This window comes from Gymnoscopelus microlampas (genome assembly GCF_963454915.1).
Source record: "Gymnoscopelus microlampas genome assembly, chromosome: 11".
In the NCBI taxonomy this organism is placed as follows: Eukaryota; Metazoa; Chordata; class Actinopteri; order Myctophiformes; family Myctophidae; genus Gymnoscopelus; species Gymnoscopelus microlampas.
In genome coordinates, this window is record NC_139948.1 from 31,768,404 (window position 1) to 31,792,598 (window position 24,195).

A 24,195-nucleotide genomic window follows, 5' to 3' on the forward strand; every position below is an offset into this window, starting at 1 on the left:
GATCAATCATTAATGAAACCTAAACTCAACCATTGTGGTCTGCCAGGCCATATTTGGCACCAGAGAGTAAGGGAAGGGAGGGTGAGGGGATGATCTGAATTCTGAAGGGGTGGGGGCGAAGGTCAACTCTAGATTTGTCCACTAGAGGGCGACATCTAACATGATGACAGGTGTCTCTCCATGGCAATGGAGGTGACAGCTGTTGTTCTCCTGTGCTAGCTGATAGCTGATGAAAGACCTCTGAGGAGCAGATAGCTGGTGACAGGCCTACACACTAACCACAACCAGCCACACAGCCCAGTGGTCCTTTCCATGATGAGATACATCATGAGATGTCTCACATAGGACTGATTGGAAACCTATTTCAATGAAAGTGTGTGTGTGTGTGTGTGTGTGTGTGTGTGTGTGTGTGTGTGTGTGTGTGTGTGTGTGTGTGTGTGTGTGTGTGTGTGTGTGTGTGTGTGTGTGTGTGTGTGTGTGTGTGTGTGTGTGTGTGTGTGTGTGTGTGTGTGTGTGTGTGTGTGTGTGTGTGTGTGTGTGTGAGAGAGAGAGAGAGAGAGCCTTTCTAGACTACTCAAAAACGATTCCAACATTTCCATTTACCAAAGCAACAAATGACGAAGTAACAAAGAATAATGTCTCCACTCTGCACTACTGAAGAAATGTTGCCGCCTTTGCAACCTAACGCGTGACTCTGTTCGTGTTCAAGCTCTTACAAAAATGAAGATTGCACAAACGTGTAGGTTGCGTACACACAAACCCATCTAAACAAGCTCTCTTCCGTCATCCCACTGTGCCTGCACACAGAGGGAGAATCAGTGGCCCGGTTGCCATGGAAACCAGGCCCAGTGTACCTGCTACATCATTGGTTGATTGTGGCTCTTATGTATTTCTGTGTGTGAGCGTGTGCTTGCGTAGGTGTGTGAGACTAAAGCCTATACAGGGCTCTACCATGGGTTGCACAAGAGGAAGCGTATAAGCTAGGCCGATGTGTATAATCTATATACAGTACCGGTATACTCCCGCCATGCAACATAATTGCCTATGATCAAGCATGTTTAATACTCAGGCTTTTCAATCCTAATTATGGGTAGGCCTACAGAATCAGATTTTTTGTGTGTGTGTGCGTGTGTGTGTGTGTGTGTGTGTGTGTGTGTGTGTGTGTGTGTGTGTGTGTGTGTGTGTGTGTGTGTGTGTGTGTGTGTGTGTGTGTGTGTGTGTGTGTGTGTGTGTGTGTGTGTGTGTGTGTGTGTGTTTGTGTGAGTAAACAAATGCAATCAATGTGTGTAAATATGTAAAGCATATACACTGAGTAAGAACTATACTGTTTCCACTGCCAGCCTTGCTGAGTTAAATGCAGGCAAATCTGGATTCAAAATATGGCGGAGCTATGGGAGCTCAGCTCCCCTGAAAGAGACATGAGCTCCCCAGAAAGCCTCATTTGAGAAATTTAGGAGGAATATTGTCATTTTGGTGCAACCGGTTTGTTTTCTGTGTAAATGTATCTTTTCCTGTATTGAGTTTCCTGAAATAAACAATAGGCTAATAATAAAGCATTCCTCAACGCACATATTTATTAGTATATTCGTGCATAGCAATTTTTGTGTGATGAACACAATGTTGTCTATTGCTGCCCTGGCTATCCATGCATGCGCACGTTACGCAAGTTACGCGTAGTACATTGTAGAGAACGTCATCTAGTGTTTGAGGCTGTGGGCATGACATTCATAATTGCCTTGGGATGCAACCTAGGTCTGGTCTGTTTAACTAAGCAATCACAGTCAGTCCACTGTGTGTCGACATTTTAATTGTTTCTCGGTGGAGAGCGATTTAAGTAAATAAGTAAGTAAGAATATTGTTTCTTTGTTGTACAAGGCAAAATATTCTCTGTATGAATTTAACGTGCATGTACAGTACCCTCCCGCCCCAGGCCCCCACCCATGGACAATCGGGCTCTCACGAAAGCCACAGTGTAATTTGAACACTGAGGCAAATGCTAGGAGATTGTCTCATTCTGTCTCGGGAACTGTTAAATCATCATTATTACGGGTAATGAGTTACTCACAAAGTGTGAGTGCTGCTGCCTAACCTGCAAGCCCCAGTCTGCACGTGGTCCCTCAGCATGCCGAGCAGAGCAGACAAAGGGTTAATCACTTGATCCCATATACTGTACCTCGTTGACTGCGGCCCCCCAGGGCTCTATACTAGGTCCGCTCCTTTTTTCCCTCAACACCAAATGTCTCCGATGAAAATAGCCGATCTACAAGCTCACAATGCATCGTGTTGTGCATTGTGTGTATTGCTGTATTGTTTGCACCAGAATAGGGACACAAGGGTTCATGTGGTTAATGAAGAGGTGGTGGCAACAGGAGGGGCTGCGTGCAGCTGAGGATGTCGCTAACCTTTAGAATCCACAGGAGGGCTCATCTCTCTCTGTTAGCCAGCAGTGAGGGGAAGGTTGCTTTATTAATTTATTTGTTTAGAGTGAAGTATTGAACAGGAAAAATGACATTCAATGCAGGGCAAATCCTTTTTCATCTCAGAAATGAAGAGGTCAAATGTAAAAAAGTGGGATCGTTTCGGCGTGGAACATCAGCAGTGCTTTGAAAAGAAAAAGGTCGTGTCCACACGTGGATTGGTGGGCAGGTTGCAAGCGTGTGCCACGTTAACTCAGCCCTTAACCTCCATCCGCTGAGAAGGAATGTGTTCCTGCCAGATACCAAAAAGCCCATGTTGACCCACTGCATCCTGCAGCCTGACTCCGCTGTACCAGTCGGAATCAGGCTGGAATGAAGGCTTCTCTATGGACTCATCCTCACAAAGCTGATCAATACTCCACTGGTGAACTGGGGGAGTTCTGTGCCCTCTGGAGGGCTCTGAACCCGACACCGGGGGCTGTAAACCAGCGGCCCACCCGATAATTACAACCTCAACCCTAAATGAACGACTGCCGATGATTCAATGTACACTTCAGTCTCTTCCACAGCAGTGTGGAATGTATGGATTCGTCCATGCGATTAACATAAAGCCATTTATAGAGGGGTTTACTGTCATTGTCATTAGAAGTGCCTATCAAAGCCATATACAGTAAGTAAGTGGGCCGTGTGACACAGAATGAGGTAGGAAATACGTTTGGAAATAAAGAAAACAGCCTCCTTAAATAAAAAGAGATGAAGAAAACAGGTGGGTGTGTTAAGACCACTGTGAATGTTTGAATAAGTCTGTGTTCTTTACAGTCACAGAGAGAAATAGGGAAAAAACCCAGCAAGCAGTAAGATATGAAAAAATATGATATGAAGATATGAGTAACAGTAATTTCTTTGAAAATAAAACTACACAGATACATTAGGACAAACTGTTTAACTTAAAATCTGCTCTCGAATCAATGTTCATCTGACAGTCAGGCACAAGGGAATCTAATTGGGATGCAATTTCTCTTTTGGACCCATCTGTCTCCAATATCCTCATATTCAAGACATTACCAGGGTGTGATTTGCAGAGAGGTTGGTCATCTTTAATTAGGGTTTAGGGTGTTGAAATGCCATTCTAAAAACATTCACCCTTTGTTTTGTTCACAAATCACACCCTGGATATTATAGTGTCATAGTAAAATTATGATTCTATGACAATATGACATCCACGACCACGACACAAAAACCCAAATTGTGCAGGAATTCAACATTTCAGACCCAGTGTAACAGGAATATCACATGTTACAGAAATGTTTTGGTGGCTATCTAATCATATACTGTATGATTCTATGTACATGTATGAGTTGCAAAACTACATGTCTAATCTGAGAGGTTCCATTTTTATCTCCATCAGGCCAAATCATATTTGATAAAAGCTTATTTAAGTATTCTGATCCCACTGGGACAGATGAAAAGTGAGCATATTCAGCTTTTGCATGAATAGTATTGAATGTGAAAAATGTACAATACAGAATACACATTGACAATGTAAAATAATGGAATAATGGCACCATTGTCAGGATAGCCATGACTCTTACTCGTTCCTTTTTGTTGCTTGCTTGCTTTGCTAATATAGCTCATTCAATTTTTATTACAAGCAATGAAGGTACTACTCTCTGGAGATCAGATCAGTGAAATGCATATTATTTTCCATTACTTTTACTTACTCTTAAACATTTTAGTCCTTATCCTTGCCCATTTACTTAGAGAGGATATATATACACACTACGTTTGGTAGCCAGGAGAAGGAGATGAAAGGCTAACTTCACACAAAGGAGTCATTTAAAAGCCTATAAACTGCACAACCCCAGTACTTGGCATTACAAGGAATAACTTGACAAACCATGCAGTCCAAAATAAACAATATAAAAGTCTTACCTGTCGTACGAAGCTATTGGAGGTGGTGTCAGAGGAGGTGCTTCCATCAGAACGCTTGAAACGACTCTTCCTCTTGGCGTACTTTCCCTGAAAAGAGGAGAGGTGTCAAGAGGAGAGAAGCTGAACATGTGGCAACATGTGTGTGCGTGTGTGTGTGTGTGTGTGGTGTGTGTATGTGTGTGTGCGTGTGCGCGCGCGCGCGTGTGTTGCGGTGAGAACGTGAACGCTTTTAGGATTTTCAAGATTATTTACCTAGTTTATGGACTACAATTCATGCTTACTCATGCTTAACATTCGCCATGGATAAGAGCATGATCTGCTAGATACCTAAATTGTACATTGTAAATTGTAATGATGAATTATACTGATACTGCAATATCTTTATATCTATGTTAAAACATGAGTGCTTCAAGTGTCTGGGAATGAAATCATAAAAGCCCTTAGAATTTGGTATAATTAAGCAATAACTCATGACAGGCCATGATACATTGTGATTATATCACAGCTAAGGGGCGTTTTCCGTCAGGCCCCTTAGCTGTGATATAATCACAATATATCATGGCCTAGAGTGATTGATTTCCTTTATTAAACAATTACCAAATATGGCAATATAAAGATTATAGACACATCACAATTTGTTTTCATAACTATTTCATTACAATAATCAATTCTACAGGAACATGGGCCCTCCCAACTGCCTGCATAAAACAACGCAGTTGATATTCAGCATATATATAGCTCAAGTTAATAGATTAAATGTAATCTTTCCGCAGCGTTGTCTGGTATCCTTTTTAGGTAAATATTCTCTCTACTCCCTTTCGCTCTATCGACTCCTCCACAGTTAGGCCTCCACAAGGTCGTAGCCATCAGATTGCCACTGATTATGGTTCCTACTATGTGATGTTTTGTACTGTAGCCATGGAGTGGTAGCAAACTATACAAAGGCATTAGGCTTTACAGCTGTGGTATAGCATTTTAAAATATTTGTTAAAGCTTAACCCTAGAACATGATCAGAAGGATGCAGCCATGGATAACACTGGGCTCCAACCAGAGATCATGGGTCCAGGTCTTATTCTAGCAGCCTCATGCAAAGCCTTCATTACTTGTCATTATTCATGTCCTGATGTAGGTTGGGATCCTATAATCTGATTGGCAGACCCCTGGCAATTGGCCTATCCGGGTTGAGCAGGGGCCGACATTACATTATGAGCCCACCCTATCCACGTCACCATGGCTACGCAATGCAGACTAATCACATTTGTTGGCAATCAAGAGCCCCAGTAGTGGTACAGGATGACTGTGTCCCTGTAGGAAAGGGATGGCTGCTTAAGATAATGGTGCTTAAGTAAAATACACAGAAACATAGTGAAGATGTGACCACACCACACTCAAAGATCATATACACTGTACAATCCCAAGTGTCAATTTAATTCTAACTGACACTTGATATTGCAGTGTTCATAGAGAGTAGCAAAGTGTACAGTATCCCACGCGTGGGGGTGGGTGTTCTGGGTACTCAACCTTCACCACTTAAGCCCAATATACTTTGTCGAATGACAAAGACTGAAAATAGATCTGCCATTTTCTGTATTTATAACAAAAAGAAAAAAGAAAATTGGGTACCGGTAAGTTTTTGAAAATATTTACCAATAACGTTATGCCCAAAATAAGGCCGCCAGGTTGAAAGTGGTTAAGAAGATGAAAGCTTTGAATGGGCCTCAAATCCAGGGAGGATTCATGAAAAGGTGGGTTTAACCAGTACATTAAATGGGGTAAGATTTTGTTCTGCTAAGAAAGTTCGATCACTAATATTAGTTTTTATTTAATAATTATTTATATAAAATAACAATAATTCAGCCTTACTTCAGGAAACAGAGAGTAGGGGAGGAGTGAGATGCAGCAAATGGTCCGGTCGGCCGAGAATCTAACCATGGCTGTCAGGCATGTGTTCCCGGCTTTCAGGTCCCCACAAGATATTACATTTTTAACACATTTCCTTTACACCAGAACTGGAGAACTGGTGAACTGTAATAAACTCTCAGATTGGAATTGGAACCATTCCTTTTTTTGGTCAAAATTTCTGGGCATTAGAGAAAAAAAATAGTGTTTGTTCACTTACATCCCCACATCTCCAGTTCTTTAGTAAACAGAAAATCAATTTTCAGGTAGGGATATGAGAACCCCACAAAGATCATTTATCCGCTTAAACTTTAGTGTTCCAGTTGCAGTTGTGTCTGCTAATCTTTTCACTTTCACATGTTATCACGTCCAATTTCACTTATTTATTTTGTATTCTGTATTCACCTGTTTCTTCTTGGCTGTGTGTTTTCCACTTCCTGTCGGATTTCATTGGATATCATTAGTCATCTGACCGGTTTCATTGGATTTCATTGGATCAAAAGACAGGAAGTGGAACACAGTGAAAAGCCTAGGAAACAGGTGGATACCTTTTGTATTCTGTATACAGAGTCCATACCTCAGCACATGGGCTATAGATGGGGGTATAGCTCAGTGGTAGAGCATTTGACTGCAGATAAAGAGGTCTCTGGTTCAAATCCAGATGACCCCTGTTTCTCTACATGCCAAAGCTGCTATAAATAAATGTTAATGTATACTGTTCTCCCACACAACTAGCGACCTCATAATTTACCTACGCACGAGTATTCAGACATACTGTAAGTACACCTGTGTTAATAACTAATTTGATCAGTCAGCTTCATATTACTAACTCTTGAAAAACATCACACATGTGTGAACATCTATGAGTCTGTATTTAATGTTTGAGCTTTGCTCAGTGGAGGAAATCCATGGGATAACTAGACAGGAGCTCTGATTATACTCTACACAGCACAATCCTTAGTGTTGATTTAAAGCTGCATCCAGAAACTTTCATGTCCAACACAGGATTTGCATCAGGGACCCCCGCGCAAGGGCCTAAGTTTCAACCAGTGAGCTACTAGAGCATGCCTGCTTACTCATGAGAGATATTGAATTTTGAAATTCACACAGAACCACTTGTCAACCAGTAGTGGTCCTACCCGACCACAGGATCTAAATGTCTCAATAGAAGAGCAGACACAAATGCAACGATACAGATTGGTCAAAATATAGACTGCAGCCTTAACCCTGAGAGTGTGAAAATGTACCGGTAAGGGTTAACATTTAGGATTTTACAGTGTGCTCAACCTGAAGATTATCTTTTATCACAGCCATTAACATGTGACAAAGGGGGCAGAGGGCATTAGATGTATGACTCTGCGCTGCCAATTTTTTAACAAATGTGACAAATAACAGTGACAAATGGAGCAAACATGGACTCGATTCCCAAGGCTAGAATATGGCTTCGAGCGTTAACAGAAAACACACACATATATAGATCACACTTTTTTTCCTTAGTACTGTATGTTTGAATGAAATTGTCCCTCATTACCAGAAGCAATTTGACTTCAGTAAATGAATAGAGGTCTAAAAAAAAGAATGTTCTATGTAAGACCTTGTGTGGCACCCTGGATTTTAATGTTCAGAGAGCAGATTCCAAAAAAAGACAGGTCCAATCAAATCTGAGTTTTATTCAAGTATTATTACACTAGGTTGCAACCCAATGTTGATGGTAAATATTGCTTAACGGGGAAATATTGTTTTCATGATGCTGGTTTCTAGTATAAAAGATTAACACAAGGTTGTGGCAGCTGGGATAAAATAAAACCAATTCTAAAGCTCAGACGGGGAATCAACATGACCACTGACCAGACCAAACAAACAAAACAAAAAACAACAAGGACAACAACAACAAAAACTCAAGAAGAACAGTGGCCTGTTTAGCCTGGAAACCAGACAAATCTGCCAGAGCGAAATCATTGTGTTTTAGTATGGCCATGCCATGGTAGTGGCCTGTAGGGAATAAAGGTGCAATCAAAAACACTGTTGGCCAAAAGTAATGGTAGAATTCAAAAGGTCTACCATCTATAAAGGATAATTTTGTGTAATGCTACATTCTGATAAATTCCTGCCTCTGTTCTAGCAAAGAGCCAATTACACCCAGCCTCTGACTGCAAAAGTGATTCTGCAGACATGCCAGTGAAGAGGAGAGAGGAATAACAATATTGCACCAAATTTCCAAGCATTTAACTTTTACTTCTTAACCCATTAAGACCTGCAAAGCATCTGTGTCACTTTTTCATTTGAGCTAAAAAGCATTCTTTTACACTTTGGCTATTCAAAAATAGCAGATATGCAAGCTCATAGTGCGGCACCGAGTACCGCGCTATGAGCTTGTAGATCTGCTATTTTTGAAAAATCGTGAAAATGTGTGCAAATCTTTGAATGTATATTGTTTTAATGCGAACATTTTTAACTAAAATCTTTGCTTCTGGGGGTCCCTGGAACCCGATATTTTGAGATGGGGGTCCGCGGCCAAATACATATAATTTGGGGGGTCGTTGACATGAAAAGTTTGAGCACCACTGATATAGAAACGTAAGTTTTTTCAGAATACTGTTGGTATGTACTGTATGTATGTATGTATGTATGTATGTATGTATGTATGTATGTATGTATGTATGTATGTATGTATGTATGTATGTATGTATGTATGTATGCATGTATGTATGTATGTATGTGTGTTTGCTTGCACAGATAGGCTATGTGCAGGGGGGTCTCCTGAACATATCTCAGCTAAGGAGCGCTTCCCACAGCAAAGGGCAGGAAAATGCCACAGGAAGTGGGGCTGCTTGGGGCTTCCTATTGGTAAACAACCTTGTTGCCTAAGTGGATAATTAAAGGGGGGCTACGTGAGCAAGACTTTTCAACTGGAAAACAGAGGGCTGGAGGACAACACCATCACTGTAGTGAATACATCTACAGTGAGTGATACATCTACATATACTACATCCACCAAAAACCCTACATTTAAAATTCAACACTCCTCTGTCGGCAGTGAGCGAACAATCTTTAAATCTGACTTGACGGCCCGGACTGGACTGCACACGATTCTGATCAGTTAAGCATTCTGTGCACCACAATTCATTTATTATGCTCTGTGTAGCTTGGGATTGTTTGGCTGGGGGATTGAGGAACGTGGTGGGGCCTCTCGTCCAGGATATTAGAAATGCTACTTCGCAGCTTGTCTCCCCACAGCAGAGTTATAAATACATACTGTATGCCAGTGTGACCCGCTGCAGGTCTGCATGAACTTTATATCTAATTGATCAGAGCACCACACACACAAACCCAATCCCTGCTGCATAGCACACGGAGGGGGGTCCATCTGTCTCTCAACACCGAACACAAGAGGGATAAAGATCTAATCACAAAAAAAAACAGAAAAGAGATGTAAGATGCAGAGAGGATGATCAGAGGGGACATAGACAGACAGACAGACAGACAGAGAAGAGACAGATCGACAGAGAAGAGACAGACAAAGACACACAGTCAAATCTTGTGTTAATGTATAATCTGTAATTACATTTGGTTACATTTGTACACTCTCAGAGTTAAATAAACACTGAGGATTTTATAGTGTAGAAAGATTCAAAGGGAGGAAAGAAGAGCCAGATTCATAGGAATATGATGGAGTTGGCGGGGCCAAATAACTGAGAGAGAGAGGGATGAGTAGAGTGGGAGTATAAGAGCAGGATGCATACTTGGCATGGCTTTGGGCATTGGTTTTCATGTGTTGTTTTCTGCGGAGACAATGATGGTGCACCGCGTGGGTGTGTTTCTTCTGGACATTCTCTCTTATTACCCCCATTTAAATTATTATGACTAATCTTGCCCACACAACTAATGACATCATACAGCTTCCTATAGGCTATTTGTGACCATAAAAGGTTCCTGGGTCCTAAGTTTCATGACAACATTTTGAGTAAGCATCCGTCATCCATGCATTTTCAAAATCCACTTGGTCCAATTTCAGGCTTACAGTGGCTAGGGTTGCCAACCGTCCCTCGAAATACGGAATTGTCCCTTTTTTAGAAACTAAGTTGTGTCCCTTATTGAACTGATAATGGAAACACTGTGTTCCTTATTTTGGGGAATCAATCAATGACACACATATTACAAGTTCAAACAGCGCATATACAGTACATTATACTATAATACAGGTTGCTATTAAACCACTTAAACCCTCCGGACTCTCAGTTGTATCTGTACTTGGGCCGCTTTTTTTCTGTCCACACTAAATCTCTTTGCCAAAAATAGCCTATGTACAAGCTCACAACAAGTCGCAACGTGGCGTGTTGTGTGCTTGTAGATCTGCTATTTTGGGGTAATGTTCCACCGACAATATGGATGCTGGGGATCAAGTGAAATTGTATGTTTTCCTGGGCGTACCTTATAAATAAGGGAGACCCGGCCAGGTGTCCCTTATTTTCATTTCAGGTAGTTGGCAACCCTAGTGGGTTGGGTTGGGTTATACCTGAATTTTAAGCAAGCAACACCACAGTAAAATCCATATAACTGAGTGTAAAAATCCCAAATGGGTCAATTTTTACACTCTCAGACTTAAATCAACACAAAGGATTTACTGTGTAGAAAGGAATAATACAATTGAGGATGTGATGTGTAAACTAAAATGCCAATAAAACTATTGATCAAAATGAATAAAACATTTGAAAAATAGCCTATAGTCAATGAGTGAGACTGGCTGAGATGTGTCCATTTTGAAAATGTGTCAGGCAGAAAATGTATCTGTCTAAATGTCAAGAATTCTTAACTAATAGAAAGAAAAACGAATGTATATTATACTATTGAGTATTTTGTTGGCTCTATTAGACTGATAATAATCAATCAAAAGGACAAATTAATTATCATCTCTTAGCTGGTCCTCTGTTCCTAGCAGTAAACAGGCAACTATCCAAGTCAGCTGTGCAAACTTATTTGAAAAAAAAAGAAGCGTTATTTCAAGGTACGAAATGGGAATGTTAAATCCTCCAGATGGTCAACAAGACACAATTCAATAAGAACTCATCCAATTTGGTTACCTATTAGTTAGACCAAGGCGTGGTTTTTCCGTGGAAATGCAGTAGCAGTAGCCTACCATTAGTACCATAGATAGACTAGCCCTACATGATACATTCTATCTCAACGTCTATGTTGGCGCACCGTGTAAAGAAACCTCATTTTGACTTAATGCAAAGAAACCTCATTTTGCAACCCAATTAATGGAAGAAAACGCCAAAGGAGACAAACCTTCAACCCAAATCAGACTTGGAGCGCACAATTAGCCTACAAGCCCCATAGTGACCAAATTATTAAACACACGCTCATTTCCCTCTGAATTGTGATATTTAATGAAGACTTAATGTTGAAGAGAACAAACCGTCCATCGCTGCCAACTGAGGACGGCGAATCACAGTCATTGTTCAACAACCTGTTAGCTGTTAAGCTTTAGGAAGTCAACTAGCGCTGCTATAATCAAAATGAATTGACAGAATAAACAGATTTATCTAGAATAAACGGCGATTTATTTACATTCACTGTCAAGTGTTTCCCCCCATCAATTCGTCGTATTTGGTTGAGTTACCTGTGGATGTGGATGATGGTCGAACATGTCCATTTGGATATCCTGGGTTGAGGTCGAAGGCGTCCTGGACATACTACTTTTCTGTACCATTGAATTTACTTTTTAAAAACTATTTTTTAATGTCGTATATTTATGATATCAACATAGTCATTTTGAACGAAGACAAAGTGACTGTTTCCTCGATGCCCCTACGACAATAGAGCGACAGCTGCGTCCCTTCAGCGCCAGTGTCTTCCTATGGACAATACGCGCTGCTGCTGCTGCCGCTGCGCTCCACGGATTCCAGCTGCGAGTCTAGTGTCCGCCCCACTGAACAGTCACCACCTCCCTCGTTCTTCTCCTCCTCCTCCTCCTCCACCTCCTCCTCCTCCTCTTCCCTTATCGATTGATGGGAGAGGAGAGCAGGGATGGGCCTTCTGGTAGGCTACTCATGGGAGATACAGGATAGGTGGGCAATAGGGACATCTGGGCACCTCGACGTTGGCTATTTTGTCCAAAATGTAAAAATGTTTTAAATAATATTGAAAAATTGTCTAAAGTAATGTAAAGTATACGTGATGTGAACATGCATGGTACATCATTATCAGACTTATAATTTATCCTTCAACTTCTTGTTGATGCCCCACAATGACTGGATATACAGGTTTTGTCGCTATTTGTAGCAATTGTAGAAATATTAGATCTTAATTGTCGAATGTTTAAGCATGTTCTAATCATGTATACTTTACTTACTTTAAAACATTTTCCAAAAATATATATATACATATATATTTTACATTTTAGACAAAATAGCCAATTTTACATCGAGGTGCCCAGATGTCCCTGGTGGAATGCTCATCTATCCTGTTAACCTCATGGATGATACAAAGCATCTTATGATGTTTTACTATCAAAGTTAGAAACCAGATGGTCCCTAAATTTAGGAATTTATGATCTGGACTCTGGAGCCTATCTTATTGATTATTAGACTTAAAGCAAAAACAAGATTTAGCATTTAGATATCAATAAATAGCAATTGCAGTGAGTTTGATTATCTTCCTCTTTATATTCAAGTTAATTCTTCTGAATTATGATTCCACATGAATCTTATCTATATGGCATCTGGTTATCAAGCAGGGCTTTTTCTTTGGGGAGACTACAAATTACAGGAACACAGATTTACAGAAGTGATATGGGGCAATGACGAGGTAGACCTATACCCTATAGGCCTACATAGCAAATAAAATAAATTATACAGTTTGCCACTCTAAACAGCTGTACGTAAATACCCAACTTGTTGATGTAAAATAGCCTAAGTTCCCACATTCCACCCACAAATGCATTGACTGAGTTAAAATGCTCCACCTAGGTAGGCCTACAATCTGTACACAAAAAGCAGTAAAGTCCAGCTTATCAAACAAATGATGATAAGCATAGATTGATTAAATGCACCTGACATGTGAAAATGACATTTTAATCATGGAGAACTGATTAGCCCACTACTGATCAACCAATGAATAAGGTTTTTGGGCAGGATCTCCTCCCAGTAGTAATGCACTGAGGACATTAGCTGGAGCACTCATCCAATGTCATTTTGACTATGCATGTACCTCATGCTACTCTAGCATCTTAAAGGCACTAAAACAACTATAGACCTCTAAAAACCTAATCAGAATACTACTAGACCTACTAACCCATTATGCTATAGGGTGGGATGGATCAGGGCAGAGTACAACCACTTGCAATGGGCCTGGTTTTCAAGATGCTCAAGGGACTAGTGCCCATGTACCTGTCAAACTACTTCAAAAGAGTGAGAAACGTCCAGAGAGCTCCACTGATCTTATTCCCCCCAGATTCGGCACAAACATGGGGATGAATTCATTCTATTATATGCCACCAAAATGTGGAGTGCCCTACCACCAGGCACCAGCCATCAAAAAAGTGTATAAAATTATTTCAAAGTGCAATAGGTCCTATTGCACTTTGAATGCATCAGCACTTTTTTTTTTACCAATGTTGTCTGCTCTCCACTTTATATTAAATGACTTTGCCTCTTTTAAACGTGTCTTGTTTTTAAATGTGACAGGCACCATGTTGCGGAGAACGGTATTTTGCTCCCTTGTATACCTGCCGTGTATTATCCGAGTGACAATAAAACAGATTCTGAAAACAAATAGTTTTCTATGACAATATCTGCCTTCCTCTGGGAACAGAACAAAATCCTACCGTCCTATTTTTCTCCAAGTCTTATGTAAGTGGTTGTACGGTTAGTTGTGGGCCAGAGAACTGGATACATGACTGCTACAGAACAAATTTCATTCAACTGTACTCGAATGCTGTCACCATGTTACTTTCACCATTGTGCAACATGAATTTGCGTTCATTTGATGGCCTGTGGCTCCAGATCTTTCTGGAGACTAGGTGTCATTATCCTCATATTTACATTACATCTGCAAAAACATACATGGATAGACTCCAAGAATATCAAGACTTTACATCTTGTTTTTTGAGAATATTCCTCTATGGCTCACATTTTTAGTACCCCTGCAACCAATAACGCTTCCAAATTCTAAAACACCCCCTTTTTTTAATCTCTTCATAATTTACATGCTAGTGCCTTGGAAATCTAAGAAATTCTGAACACCTTCCTTAAACTTTTACATGACTGTATAAAATCCACAATTACAAACTTAAAAATGTAAACTTTAAGCTTTCAAAAAAAAAAAAAAGTAAAGTGCAAGCTGTGCACATCGTATTCATATTTCTTACACTTCAATTATACATTTCTTTCAATTACTCTTAATGGCCAATTTATACTTGTGTACGGCCATACTTTTGGCGAGTTAAACGACTGCTCAACAAATCATCAATGAAGCTTCCATCTAGACATGAGGGACGTATTATTCAGTTCAAACGAGTTAGCAGGGTGCAGGAGACAGGTCTGTGTCTTTATATACACTTTTATTGAAAGAACTTTGACAGGTGGCAGAGTCAAACAGAATAAGTGAAGCTACGAGGGGAGACTCATTACTTCTTGGTCTCCTCCTCCTTTGACAGGGTCTTGATGATCTCCTCTTTCTTGGCCTGGAGACGCTCCTCTCTGCGCTTACGGGCCTCCTTTGTCTTGGTACGGCGAGCCTCGGCCTGGTCACTATAGGAAAGGGTGAGATGTGATTGCTCAGAATCAAAATGTATGTGTATACCAGCACAGATTACACAGGTCTCATTCAGTAATTGAATCTTTACACAAATTAATCTTGACTGTCAGCTGGGGCCAAATCTAACCGAATATGGGTTGCAATTCGAATATGATGGTTCTACAAGTGGCTTTAGATATGGTTTAAACTTACGACAGGAGCTTCTTGCGAGCCTTGTCAGCCTTCAGCTTGTGAATGTGTTCCATAAGGATACGCTTGTTCTTGAACACGTTACCCTTGGCCTTAAGGTACAGGCTGTGGTACCTGTGAGAGAGCAGAGCATTATTAGCAACACCATCAAGACACACCAATACCTTCAAGAGTCTTAACAGGCAACAGTAAGAGAACATACGTGACTCTGTTAACTGAGCCAAGGTGTCATGAACTTACATGTGCCTGTCAATCTTCTTGGATTCCCTGTAACGGCGCAGAAGACGACGCAGGATCCTCATGCGGCGCATCCAGCACAATTTCTCTGGCATACGGGCATTGGCTGTACCCTTTCTCTTACCTAGGAAACAAGTATTCATTAGCCACATATTTCATACAATACCTTGATCATCATCAGTGCCACTAGTTAAGACTTCTTGTAGTGTAGCTCAGAGTCTAAATAGCCGTTTAAGTAGCCTGAATACAGGAATATCACATTAAGTTGTTGTTATGTTTAGGCCATTGAGGAGACATCAGATTTAACCTACCGACACCCATGTGCCTTCCCTTGCGACGTGCCAGTGTGTTCTTGCGGCAGCGAGCACGGGAGTGCACCGTGACAGGTTTGCGGATGATAAGGCCATCCTTCACCAGCTTGCGGATCTGCTGGCCTAAAGATCAAGAGGGATTTATTTGTCAATTACTCATACAAATAAACCTGCAAAATGTTGGTGGGACATTGTTCCCCAGAGACTGTGCTAACATGGCAAGATAATAAAATACATCTTAAGTAAATATTCAATGAATAAAGTTTAAGTACGGGTATAACAGCAGTAATGATTTAACTCTTAAAACAGGTACAATCTCTGAGCAGCGTTGTCAATGATGTGCAAGGCATATAATATCTTTAGCAGCCATGTCAGAAGGCACGTTTCACCATCAAACACACTTCCAATTATCCATGTACATGTGCAGGTAACATTTTGTATGTCCTCATTAGGGGCTCTGACAGCCGCAGGGAAGAAACTATAGATAATGTAGTGGTTAGGCTAGCCTTGGAAGACAGATCTTTTTCTTTTTAATCACTTATAACCATTGTATCTCTGTCAGTCTCCGTGCCCAATGTTAGCCAACTACTGTCATCATATTTGAAGGAGATAGGGTTGCCAACTACCTGAAATTAAAAAGGTAGTTGGCACCTGGCCAGGTCTGCCCAGCATCCATTGTGGGGGGGAACAGTACCCCAAAATAGCAGATCTACAATCACACAACACGTTGTGACTAGTTGTGAGCTTGTAGATTGATTATTTTGGGCAAGGACCACCATTTCATGATTTAAACTCCGACCCAAGACGTAGAATATTTTGTAATCGTTTTATAAGACTGTCAAATAAGATTTGAATAAGATTTAGTGGACAGAAAAAAGGGGCCCAAGTACAGATACAGCTGAGGTCCAGTTAGTGGTTAGCCACCTGTATTATAATATAATGTGCTGTTTATGAGATGTTTGAACTTGTAAGATGTGTTAGCTGTAGTTGACAACCCTCGTAGACGTATTTACGATTCTGACGTCTTCAATCTACGAGAGTTGTAGGGTGCACGTCCCATGCAGGGGAGCACTTTCTGCACTTTACCCCGCGACACTCCAAACATGTACAAATTGAAAATAAAAGGTGCTTACCGCAAAGCCCCAAATGTTAACTACCTTCGCGGGGTAGTAGTGATCCCCGTCGAGGTTTATCTTTCAATAAAGAAGTCTTTTAATCCAGCTTGTGTCGGAATCTTCGCTGTTCTTCTTTTGTTTTAAATGAGTTTGAACTGCGCATTAGCGATTTGGCGGTCGGGAGGTGTATTGCGCATTGAAAACACAATGTATCAATACACCTCCCGACCGCCAAATCGCTGTTGCGCAGTTCAAACTCATTTTAAACAAAAGAAGAAGCAGTGCGCAATACACCTCCCGACCGCCAAATCGCTAATGCACAGTTCAAACTCATTTAAAACAAAAGAAGAACAGTGAAGATTCCGACACAAGCTGGATTAAAAGACTTCTTTATTGAAAGATATACCTCGACGGGGATCACTACTACCCCGCGAAGGTAGTTAACATTTGGGGCTTTGCGGTAAGCACCTTTTATTTTCAATTTGTACATGTTTGGAGTGTCGCGGGGTAAAGTGCAGAAAGTGCTCCCCTGCATGGGACGTGCACCCTACAACTCTCGTAGATTGAAGACGTCAGAATCGTAAATACGTCTACGAGGGTTGTCAACTACAGCTAAAGATGTGTCATTGATTGATTCCCCAAAATAAGTTACAGTGTCCCTTATTAGTTCAATAGGATGACTTTGTTTCCAAATAAGGGACAATTCCGTATTTCACGGGACGGTTGGCAACACAGACAGAAGATGCTGTAAAACACTCCTATTCTTTAAAACACTATTAACGCTACTACAGGGTACCATTTTTTAAACAAACTGACTACTAGACGGTTAACTTACGGGAGTTGGCATTGGCAATTTCGTTGGTCTCGTTGGGATCCAACCAGACCTTCTTCTTACCACAGCGCAGGACGCTGGAGGCGAGCCTCTTCTGGAGCCTGAGCATGCTGAAGACAGACAGCACGGAGCGTTAGCCTGGCCTGACAGTCACTAAACGTACATTACACTCGACTTCAAATTATATCTAGCTTCAAATCGCAAATATCTGCATACATTCTGAAATGCCATGTGGTTGACTTCTACCTATCTGTTTGTCTAACATTCTAATGGCTTAACTACTGCGTTAGCATAGCAGCTAACGTGCCAACTTGCTAGTCTGTCTGACAACATGGCCGCTTGGTTTGTTACATCGTGTCGGCTGGGACCGGGTGCCTGATAAATAATATGCGTTTTTCTGATATAAAACGTAGCACAGAGCTTGGATGCGAAAACAAAACTAACCTAAAACATGGAACTAATCAATTCAAAGGGAAAACACGTTTATTTTATTCGAAATATACAACTTTGAATCTCACAACGCCAGCTCTCCTACCTCATGGCTGCTACTTCGATTGGAAAAGGAAGTCTGCGGACACAGACCGGAATCTACCATTATAAAGGAGAATCCATTTCGAATGGTGAAATGGCTCAACGTTAGCTCAATTTTGAGTTGAAAGATGACTTTTGTATTCAATTTGTATAATGGATATATATCAAAGTTAGGGGTCACAAAAAAAGTGAAATGTATTTGAAACGTCTGGATTTGAGTTTAAACGTTCGGATCAAGAATACCCCATTAGAAAGGTAATGGTACAGGCCAAATATGCAGCACTGCATTGTGGGTGGATGAGTTGAACTGCACTTTACTATTGTACCACACGAGGGTAGTATAAATCAAAATAGTAAATTATACGAAGACACACACATTGATTGATTGAATAATTTATATACAATACAATAAATCATCAACACTAGGAGCAATGCAAGTATATGTACAGAAAACATGGGGTGTGGGGTCGTTTCTGGTGTCAAACGTATAAGACTTGTCTAGGACCAGTTGCATAGTCATCAGTTCTCATATCAGTTTTGATTGATGGAATACTTTATTAACAGTTTTCAAAAAGTAAAGAGGTAGAGTTATACAATCATGCTTAAAGGGATAACACAATATGTCCATTGTGGTCCAATGCATTCAATTAATCAAGACATATAAAGACATACAATACTTTAAGAAATAATAGGAGCAATAAAAGTATATTTACAGAAAAACATTGGTGGTAATTTATTTTGACAAGCTAGAACACTTGTCTAGGTCCAATTGCAAATTGCAGAAAGGTGCTCTTTTATGGCAGTTTTGAAGGAGGGCATGGAGTCACTTTTTTGATGGCTGGTGCCTGGTGGTAGGGCACTCCACATTTTGGTGGCATATAATAGTAGAATGAATTCATCCCCATGTTTGTGCCGAATCTGGGGGGAATGAGATCAGTGGAGCTCTGTCTGGACGTGTCTCACTCTTTTTAAGTAGTTTGACAGGTACATGGGCACTGGTCCCTTGAGCATCTTGAAAACCAGGCCCATTGCAAGTTGTTGTACTCTGCCCTGAGCCATCCCACCCTATAGCATAATGGGTTAGGTGAGTCCTAGGTATGAGGTCTAGTATTAGTCTGATTAGACCAAAAAACAAGATGTAAAGTCTTGATAATATTTTTGGGAGTCCATCCATGTATGTTTTGGCAGATGTAATCTAAGTTTGAGGCTTACACCTAGAGTCTCCAGAAAGGTCTGGAGCCACAGGCCATCAAATGAACGCAAATTCATATGTTGCACAATGGTGAAAGTAACATGGTGACAGCATTCCAGTACAGTTGAATGCAATTTGATTTGTAGCAGTCATGTATCCAGTTATCTGATCCACAACTAACCGTACAACCACTTACATAAGACTTGGAAAACAAATAGGACGCTAGGGTTTGTTCTGTTCCCAGAGGAAGGCAGATATTGTCATAGAAAACTATTTGTATTCAGAATCAGTTTTATTGTCACTCGGATAATACACGGCAGGCATACAAGGGAGCAAAATACCGTTCTCCGCAACTCATGGTGCCTGTCGCATTTAAAAACGAGACATTTAAAAGAGGCAAAGACATTTAATATTAGAAAGTGGAGAGCAGACAACATTGGTAAAAAATAAAATAAAAAGTGCTGCATTCAAAGTACAATAGGTACAGTACTATTCATCTGAAGATGTTGGTTTTGGGGGCAGTATACACCTTTCATACAAAGTGCTCAATAGTTATCTATCTGTAGCTTTTTGAAAGAACCAAAAGTCTCTTGTCAGCATGTGACAGTTTCCAAGTCCTAGGTTGAAATGTCTTCAGTATGCTATAGATTGAGTTTTGCTGCCACCTAATGTTAGAATGTTTCTCTAACAGTCTACGACTGGTTACCACACCATGATGGTACTACAGGTATACTGAATCTGATAGTACTGACAATAATATCGTATGTAATATTGCAGTCCAATTCTGCATTGGGGCGCAGCCATCGATCCCATTGTCTAATGTTAAGGCCACTGACATTTTGTTTGTTTTTACAACAGTTACAACTTCTGCTCACATTCCCTGATCACTCAAGTGGTGTCTTTGCATCCCAAAATATTTAACTGTTGAATATGTAGACTGTTGGACAGTCCTTTTTGTAGACTATGCAAACAGTAGAATACTCTCTGATGTATCATACTTTGTAAAGGTTTGTGTCTAGTGTTCATTGTGGTCACAACAGGGTGCATGCATTATACATGAGTCTTAAGTGTGTCCAAGTGTGCTTGAATGTATCTACATATGTGTGCATTTATCTCTGTGTGGTCTGCCTCCCCCATTGTGTCCATGATGCGTGCACTGTCTGCTGACATCATGCATCATTGATGTTTATGTGGTTGTGTGAGTGCCTATGTGAAAGATAGAGTAGTAGTAGTTCAATTGGGCGCGCAGGCGCCAGGCCCCATGCTAAGCACCCTTGGAATGCACCAGAGGGTCAGCTGTTCAAGGGCCACGTGATGACAGTGCTGCACGCACCCCCACCAGGTTACACGTGTAGTACTGCAATACCTCTAGACCAGAGGTTTCAATCCAGTCAGTCAGTATACAGTTTATATTTCACTTCCAGCATCAGCCTGGTGTGAAAATGAGAGTCCATGTCAATATTCTGAGGAACCTTTTCACAGTGCAGCCTACTTCCAGATGCTGAACAGACTCAATCACATCTCCCGAGTCCCAACACACTTGAGTTTGTTTTAGTCTATTTACTTATTCAGGCAGTCACACAGAATCTCACGTGCTGAGAGGAGGAGAGCGTTGGAGGGGTAAATCAAACAAACAACACTGCCTCAAACAAAAAGTTGATCATGCTGACTTGGCTGACACACTGCATCTGTCAGTGGGAGAGATAAGAGGCCTGTCTCTGGTGGGTTCAACGTAGTGTGTGGATGACAGGTTGGCTTCTTACAGCTCAGCACTTGACCAGCATGGTGGATCCATCAGACTACACAACCTGCAGACAGTGCATCTTCTTATCAGGTGCCAAGCATGGGTTTCATATCAGCAAATAAGCATTATCGTTTGTTTCAACTGGCAGGAAGTGTAAGTCTACAAAACAAGACAAAAAACAATGAATTCATATATTTATTTTTTGAATCCTGAATTGTACTGAAGTGGTTCGCCACCTTAAACCGGGCCTCACTAGTTTGGCCATGTCATTATAGGAGCATATTTTCCAATATAACCAATGTAGCCAATCTACAAGCTCATAATGCATAGCGATGCGACGCGTTGTGAGTTTGTAGATGGCTTGATTGCTTGAATACTTTATTAACATGATTATTAATAGTACAGGTAGTCAAAGGTTATGCTAAAAGGATAACACAAAAAGCCCCAGGGGCTTGTTTCCATTGCGGTCCATTATACTCAAATCATCAGTAAAACATATAATACATACAATACAACTATTTTCACTATTTGTCGTATGACAAAGTACATACTGTAGGCAATGTAAACAACCCGTCACAAATACTTATAAGCCAGGTAATTGAGAGGTGATTGCAAGACTGGGTCAAATTGTACATATTGCATGATGCCCCCTAAATACCTGTTAGTCCCAGTTCATGACGAGGTCAAGCAGCAGCAGGTTGGTCAATAAAGAAGGGATGGATGAAGGGGGAAGCAGGGTTAAAACGGTTTATGGGGTGGTATTGTGGGACAATGAGTGCTTTTGTTTCCATCTATTTACCCTGTGTGTCCAGGGGCTGCCTAGCCCTGCCTTGTGATGATGTCACATGGGCTCTTTAAGGAAATGCCCCCTCCCCCTTGTCACCCCCCACTCCCCTTTCCTCCCCTAGTTTCCTCCACGAGGGTAAAAGCCCCACTGCGAGGCATATTCCGACTCCAGACTACCCGCCAAGTGCATCTGGGCTGGGTCAGCCTATTCAAACAAGTTTGGCAACACTTACTCACACCTACACAAATATGCAAATCAAAACAGTCGGACTCCTTTACACAACACTCACTAGGACCACTTTCAATGGAACACATGGGTCCTTGTTGTTCACAAAATAAACACAAGCACATGCAAGCCAAAACTCTGTGCTGATTTGTTGTTTTCTGGCAGAACACCAGATTAATTATACAATGTTTGTCTAATTAGACTAATAATTCCAATGTGTCGTGTAAGCTGAGTACAGGAGGTTGGTGGCTTGCTAGTGGCCCACAGGCTTAGTAGTGGACAATACCAGAACCCGTTTTATTTGTATATGATTGAGAATGCACTCTTGAAAAACGACTTCTTGGCTTTAACATTGTTACACAGCTTATGGGATCTTCAGAACATGCCATCTCTGTAATAAGCTAATGAGTTGTTGTTGTTGTGTGGGAGGCTGTAGAGTAGGATAATAACAAAAGGAAATTGAATGAGATGTCTCTGGATACTCCGTTTAGCAGACTGCCTCTGAGGTCTTCGTGCACTTGTGTCTCTTCACTGATACACTACTACTGTATTGTTGAGGCATGTTGATTGCCTTGCCAAAGCCACATTGATTGTTGCTGTGACTCCAAGCTGCAGTAGATTTCTTTCCACATTCCTTCTGGTATCTCATGATTCCTTGCAGGTCATGCATGAGTGTATTCCCACCCCATCCTCAGACCTAATATTCAGGGGGTGAGTTTTTCTTATGTGTCCTTTCACCAAAATTACAGTATAATACTATGCCTTCTCTACCCCCTCTCCACTCATAAAGGACTGTCCAATATCAGGGATAAAGCTTGATAAACCGTTAAATATCCTTTACTCACAGAAAACACGGGATTGACATGGGATAAGTGCAGGTAAGTACCGGTTCATCGCCACTCACACCAGTGTCCACAGGTTTACTTCCTTATAAGTCATAGCTGAATGATTCAATGTCATTTAAAGTGGATGTATCAAAGTTTGTTTACACTGCAGAATCTGAGAAGAGCTGATCTGCATCTTTGTGTGGAGTGTCTACACACCACTGATATACTGAATCATGGAAGCCAAACAGTGGCACTCCATTGTTTTGACTAGCTTTCAGCTTGAAATAAATTGAGTTGTATGTTCATAAACTTTTGTGTCTCTATCTTTTACCTACAGGTTCCTGATTTGGGGTCTTCAGCGTTCACTGAAATCCCACACACACAACCCAAGTCAAGTCCTTGGGTCCTCCCCCAGAGTCTTCATCCTAAACTCGTGCCCCTGGGGTGGCCTCACTGTCCACTCACACCTCCGCCTTCATCCCATCACCTCATCCCTTCTTCCCCTCATCCATTCTTCCCCTCATCCCTTCATCACTTCACCATCCATTCTCCTCTATCTCTTCCTCCCTCATCCACTCATACCTAATCCTTGTCTACATGAAACATGAACACACCATAATAACCTCTTACCTTTTCTGAATAGACAACATATATTTGTTTGGAGGAGTGGTCCTTACTAGTGAACAGATGGTTCTTTACCAGGTAGCCGTAGCTTTGTATGACTAGATTGTCCATCATTTGTTGATTGCATGTGAGGTTACAATATTTAAGGTTTCACTTGTGAAAGTAGGCGAAACCCCAAATGGTACAGTACCCTAGGACAGCAAAACACACATACCGCGGTAGCGTACATTCCCCATGAGAGTCCGGCTGCTCACTGCATTCGCCAGAGCCATGGGCACATCAATCAGGGAACCATTACCTAACTGGCCAATTCAACTAAATAATCTGAGGTGTCCGACTGCTTTCTCATTTCCTTAATAAGCTCTGTCTCTAGCAGCGCTATTAGCGTAATGTTATTAGGAGCATGCCCGTCATTATTTTTGGTTAAAATAGAGGGGGGGAGGAGAGATGGCCATTGGCCACAAACCTGGATGGCTTACTTCCCCAGAGAGTTAGGAACAAGTTGGTTGGTGATAGTGACTCACAAACCTTTCAGCATGCAGGACCTTCATCATATGATAATTGTTTGTTAC

At 41.1% G+C, this 24,195-nt stretch overlaps 2 protein-coding genes across 7 annotated transcripts in view; both read right to left on the bottom strand.

The window, feature by feature from the left end:
- cacnb1 (calcium channel, voltage-dependent, beta 1 subunit) overlaps positions 1-12,136 on the bottom strand; it is a 38,497-nt gene extending 26,361 nt beyond the window's left edge. For all 5 annotated transcript variants that reach the window (XM_084072778.1, XM_084072777.1, XM_084072776.1 and 2 more), the window contains exons 1-2: positions 11,873-12,136; positions 4,350-4,436 (exon numbers count right to left, since the gene is read on the bottom strand). In XM_084072778.1, the coding sequence (XP_083928904.1) occupies positions 4,350-4,436; positions 11,873-11,962 (177 nt within the window). In that variant the 5' untranslated portion in view covers positions 11,963-12,136. The remainder of the gene's footprint in view (positions 1-4,349; positions 4,437-11,872) is intronic.
- A 2,655-nt stretch (positions 12,137-14,791) lies between these two features.
- rpl19 (ribosomal protein L19) lies at positions 14,792-18,271 on the bottom strand. Of its 2 annotated transcripts, none has more exons than XM_084071577.1 (6): positions 18,229-18,271; positions 17,697-17,803; positions 15,747-15,869; positions 15,439-15,559; positions 15,202-15,312; positions 14,792-15,002 (listed from the first exon to the last, which is right to left on the bottom strand). In XM_084071577.1, exons 1-6 carry the CDS (start codon positions 18,231-18,233, stop codon positions 14,879-14,881), a joined length of 591 nt encoding a protein of 196 aa, XP_083927703.1. In that variant the 5' UTR covers positions 18,234-18,271; the 3' UTR covers positions 14,792-14,878. The 2 variants fall into 2 exon arrangements, with proteins under 2 accessions (XP_083927703.1, XP_083927704.1); XM_084071578.1 differs by having other exon boundaries at positions 17,697-17,794; positions 18,229-18,270.
- Positions 18,272-24,195: the final 5,924 nt, after the last annotated feature.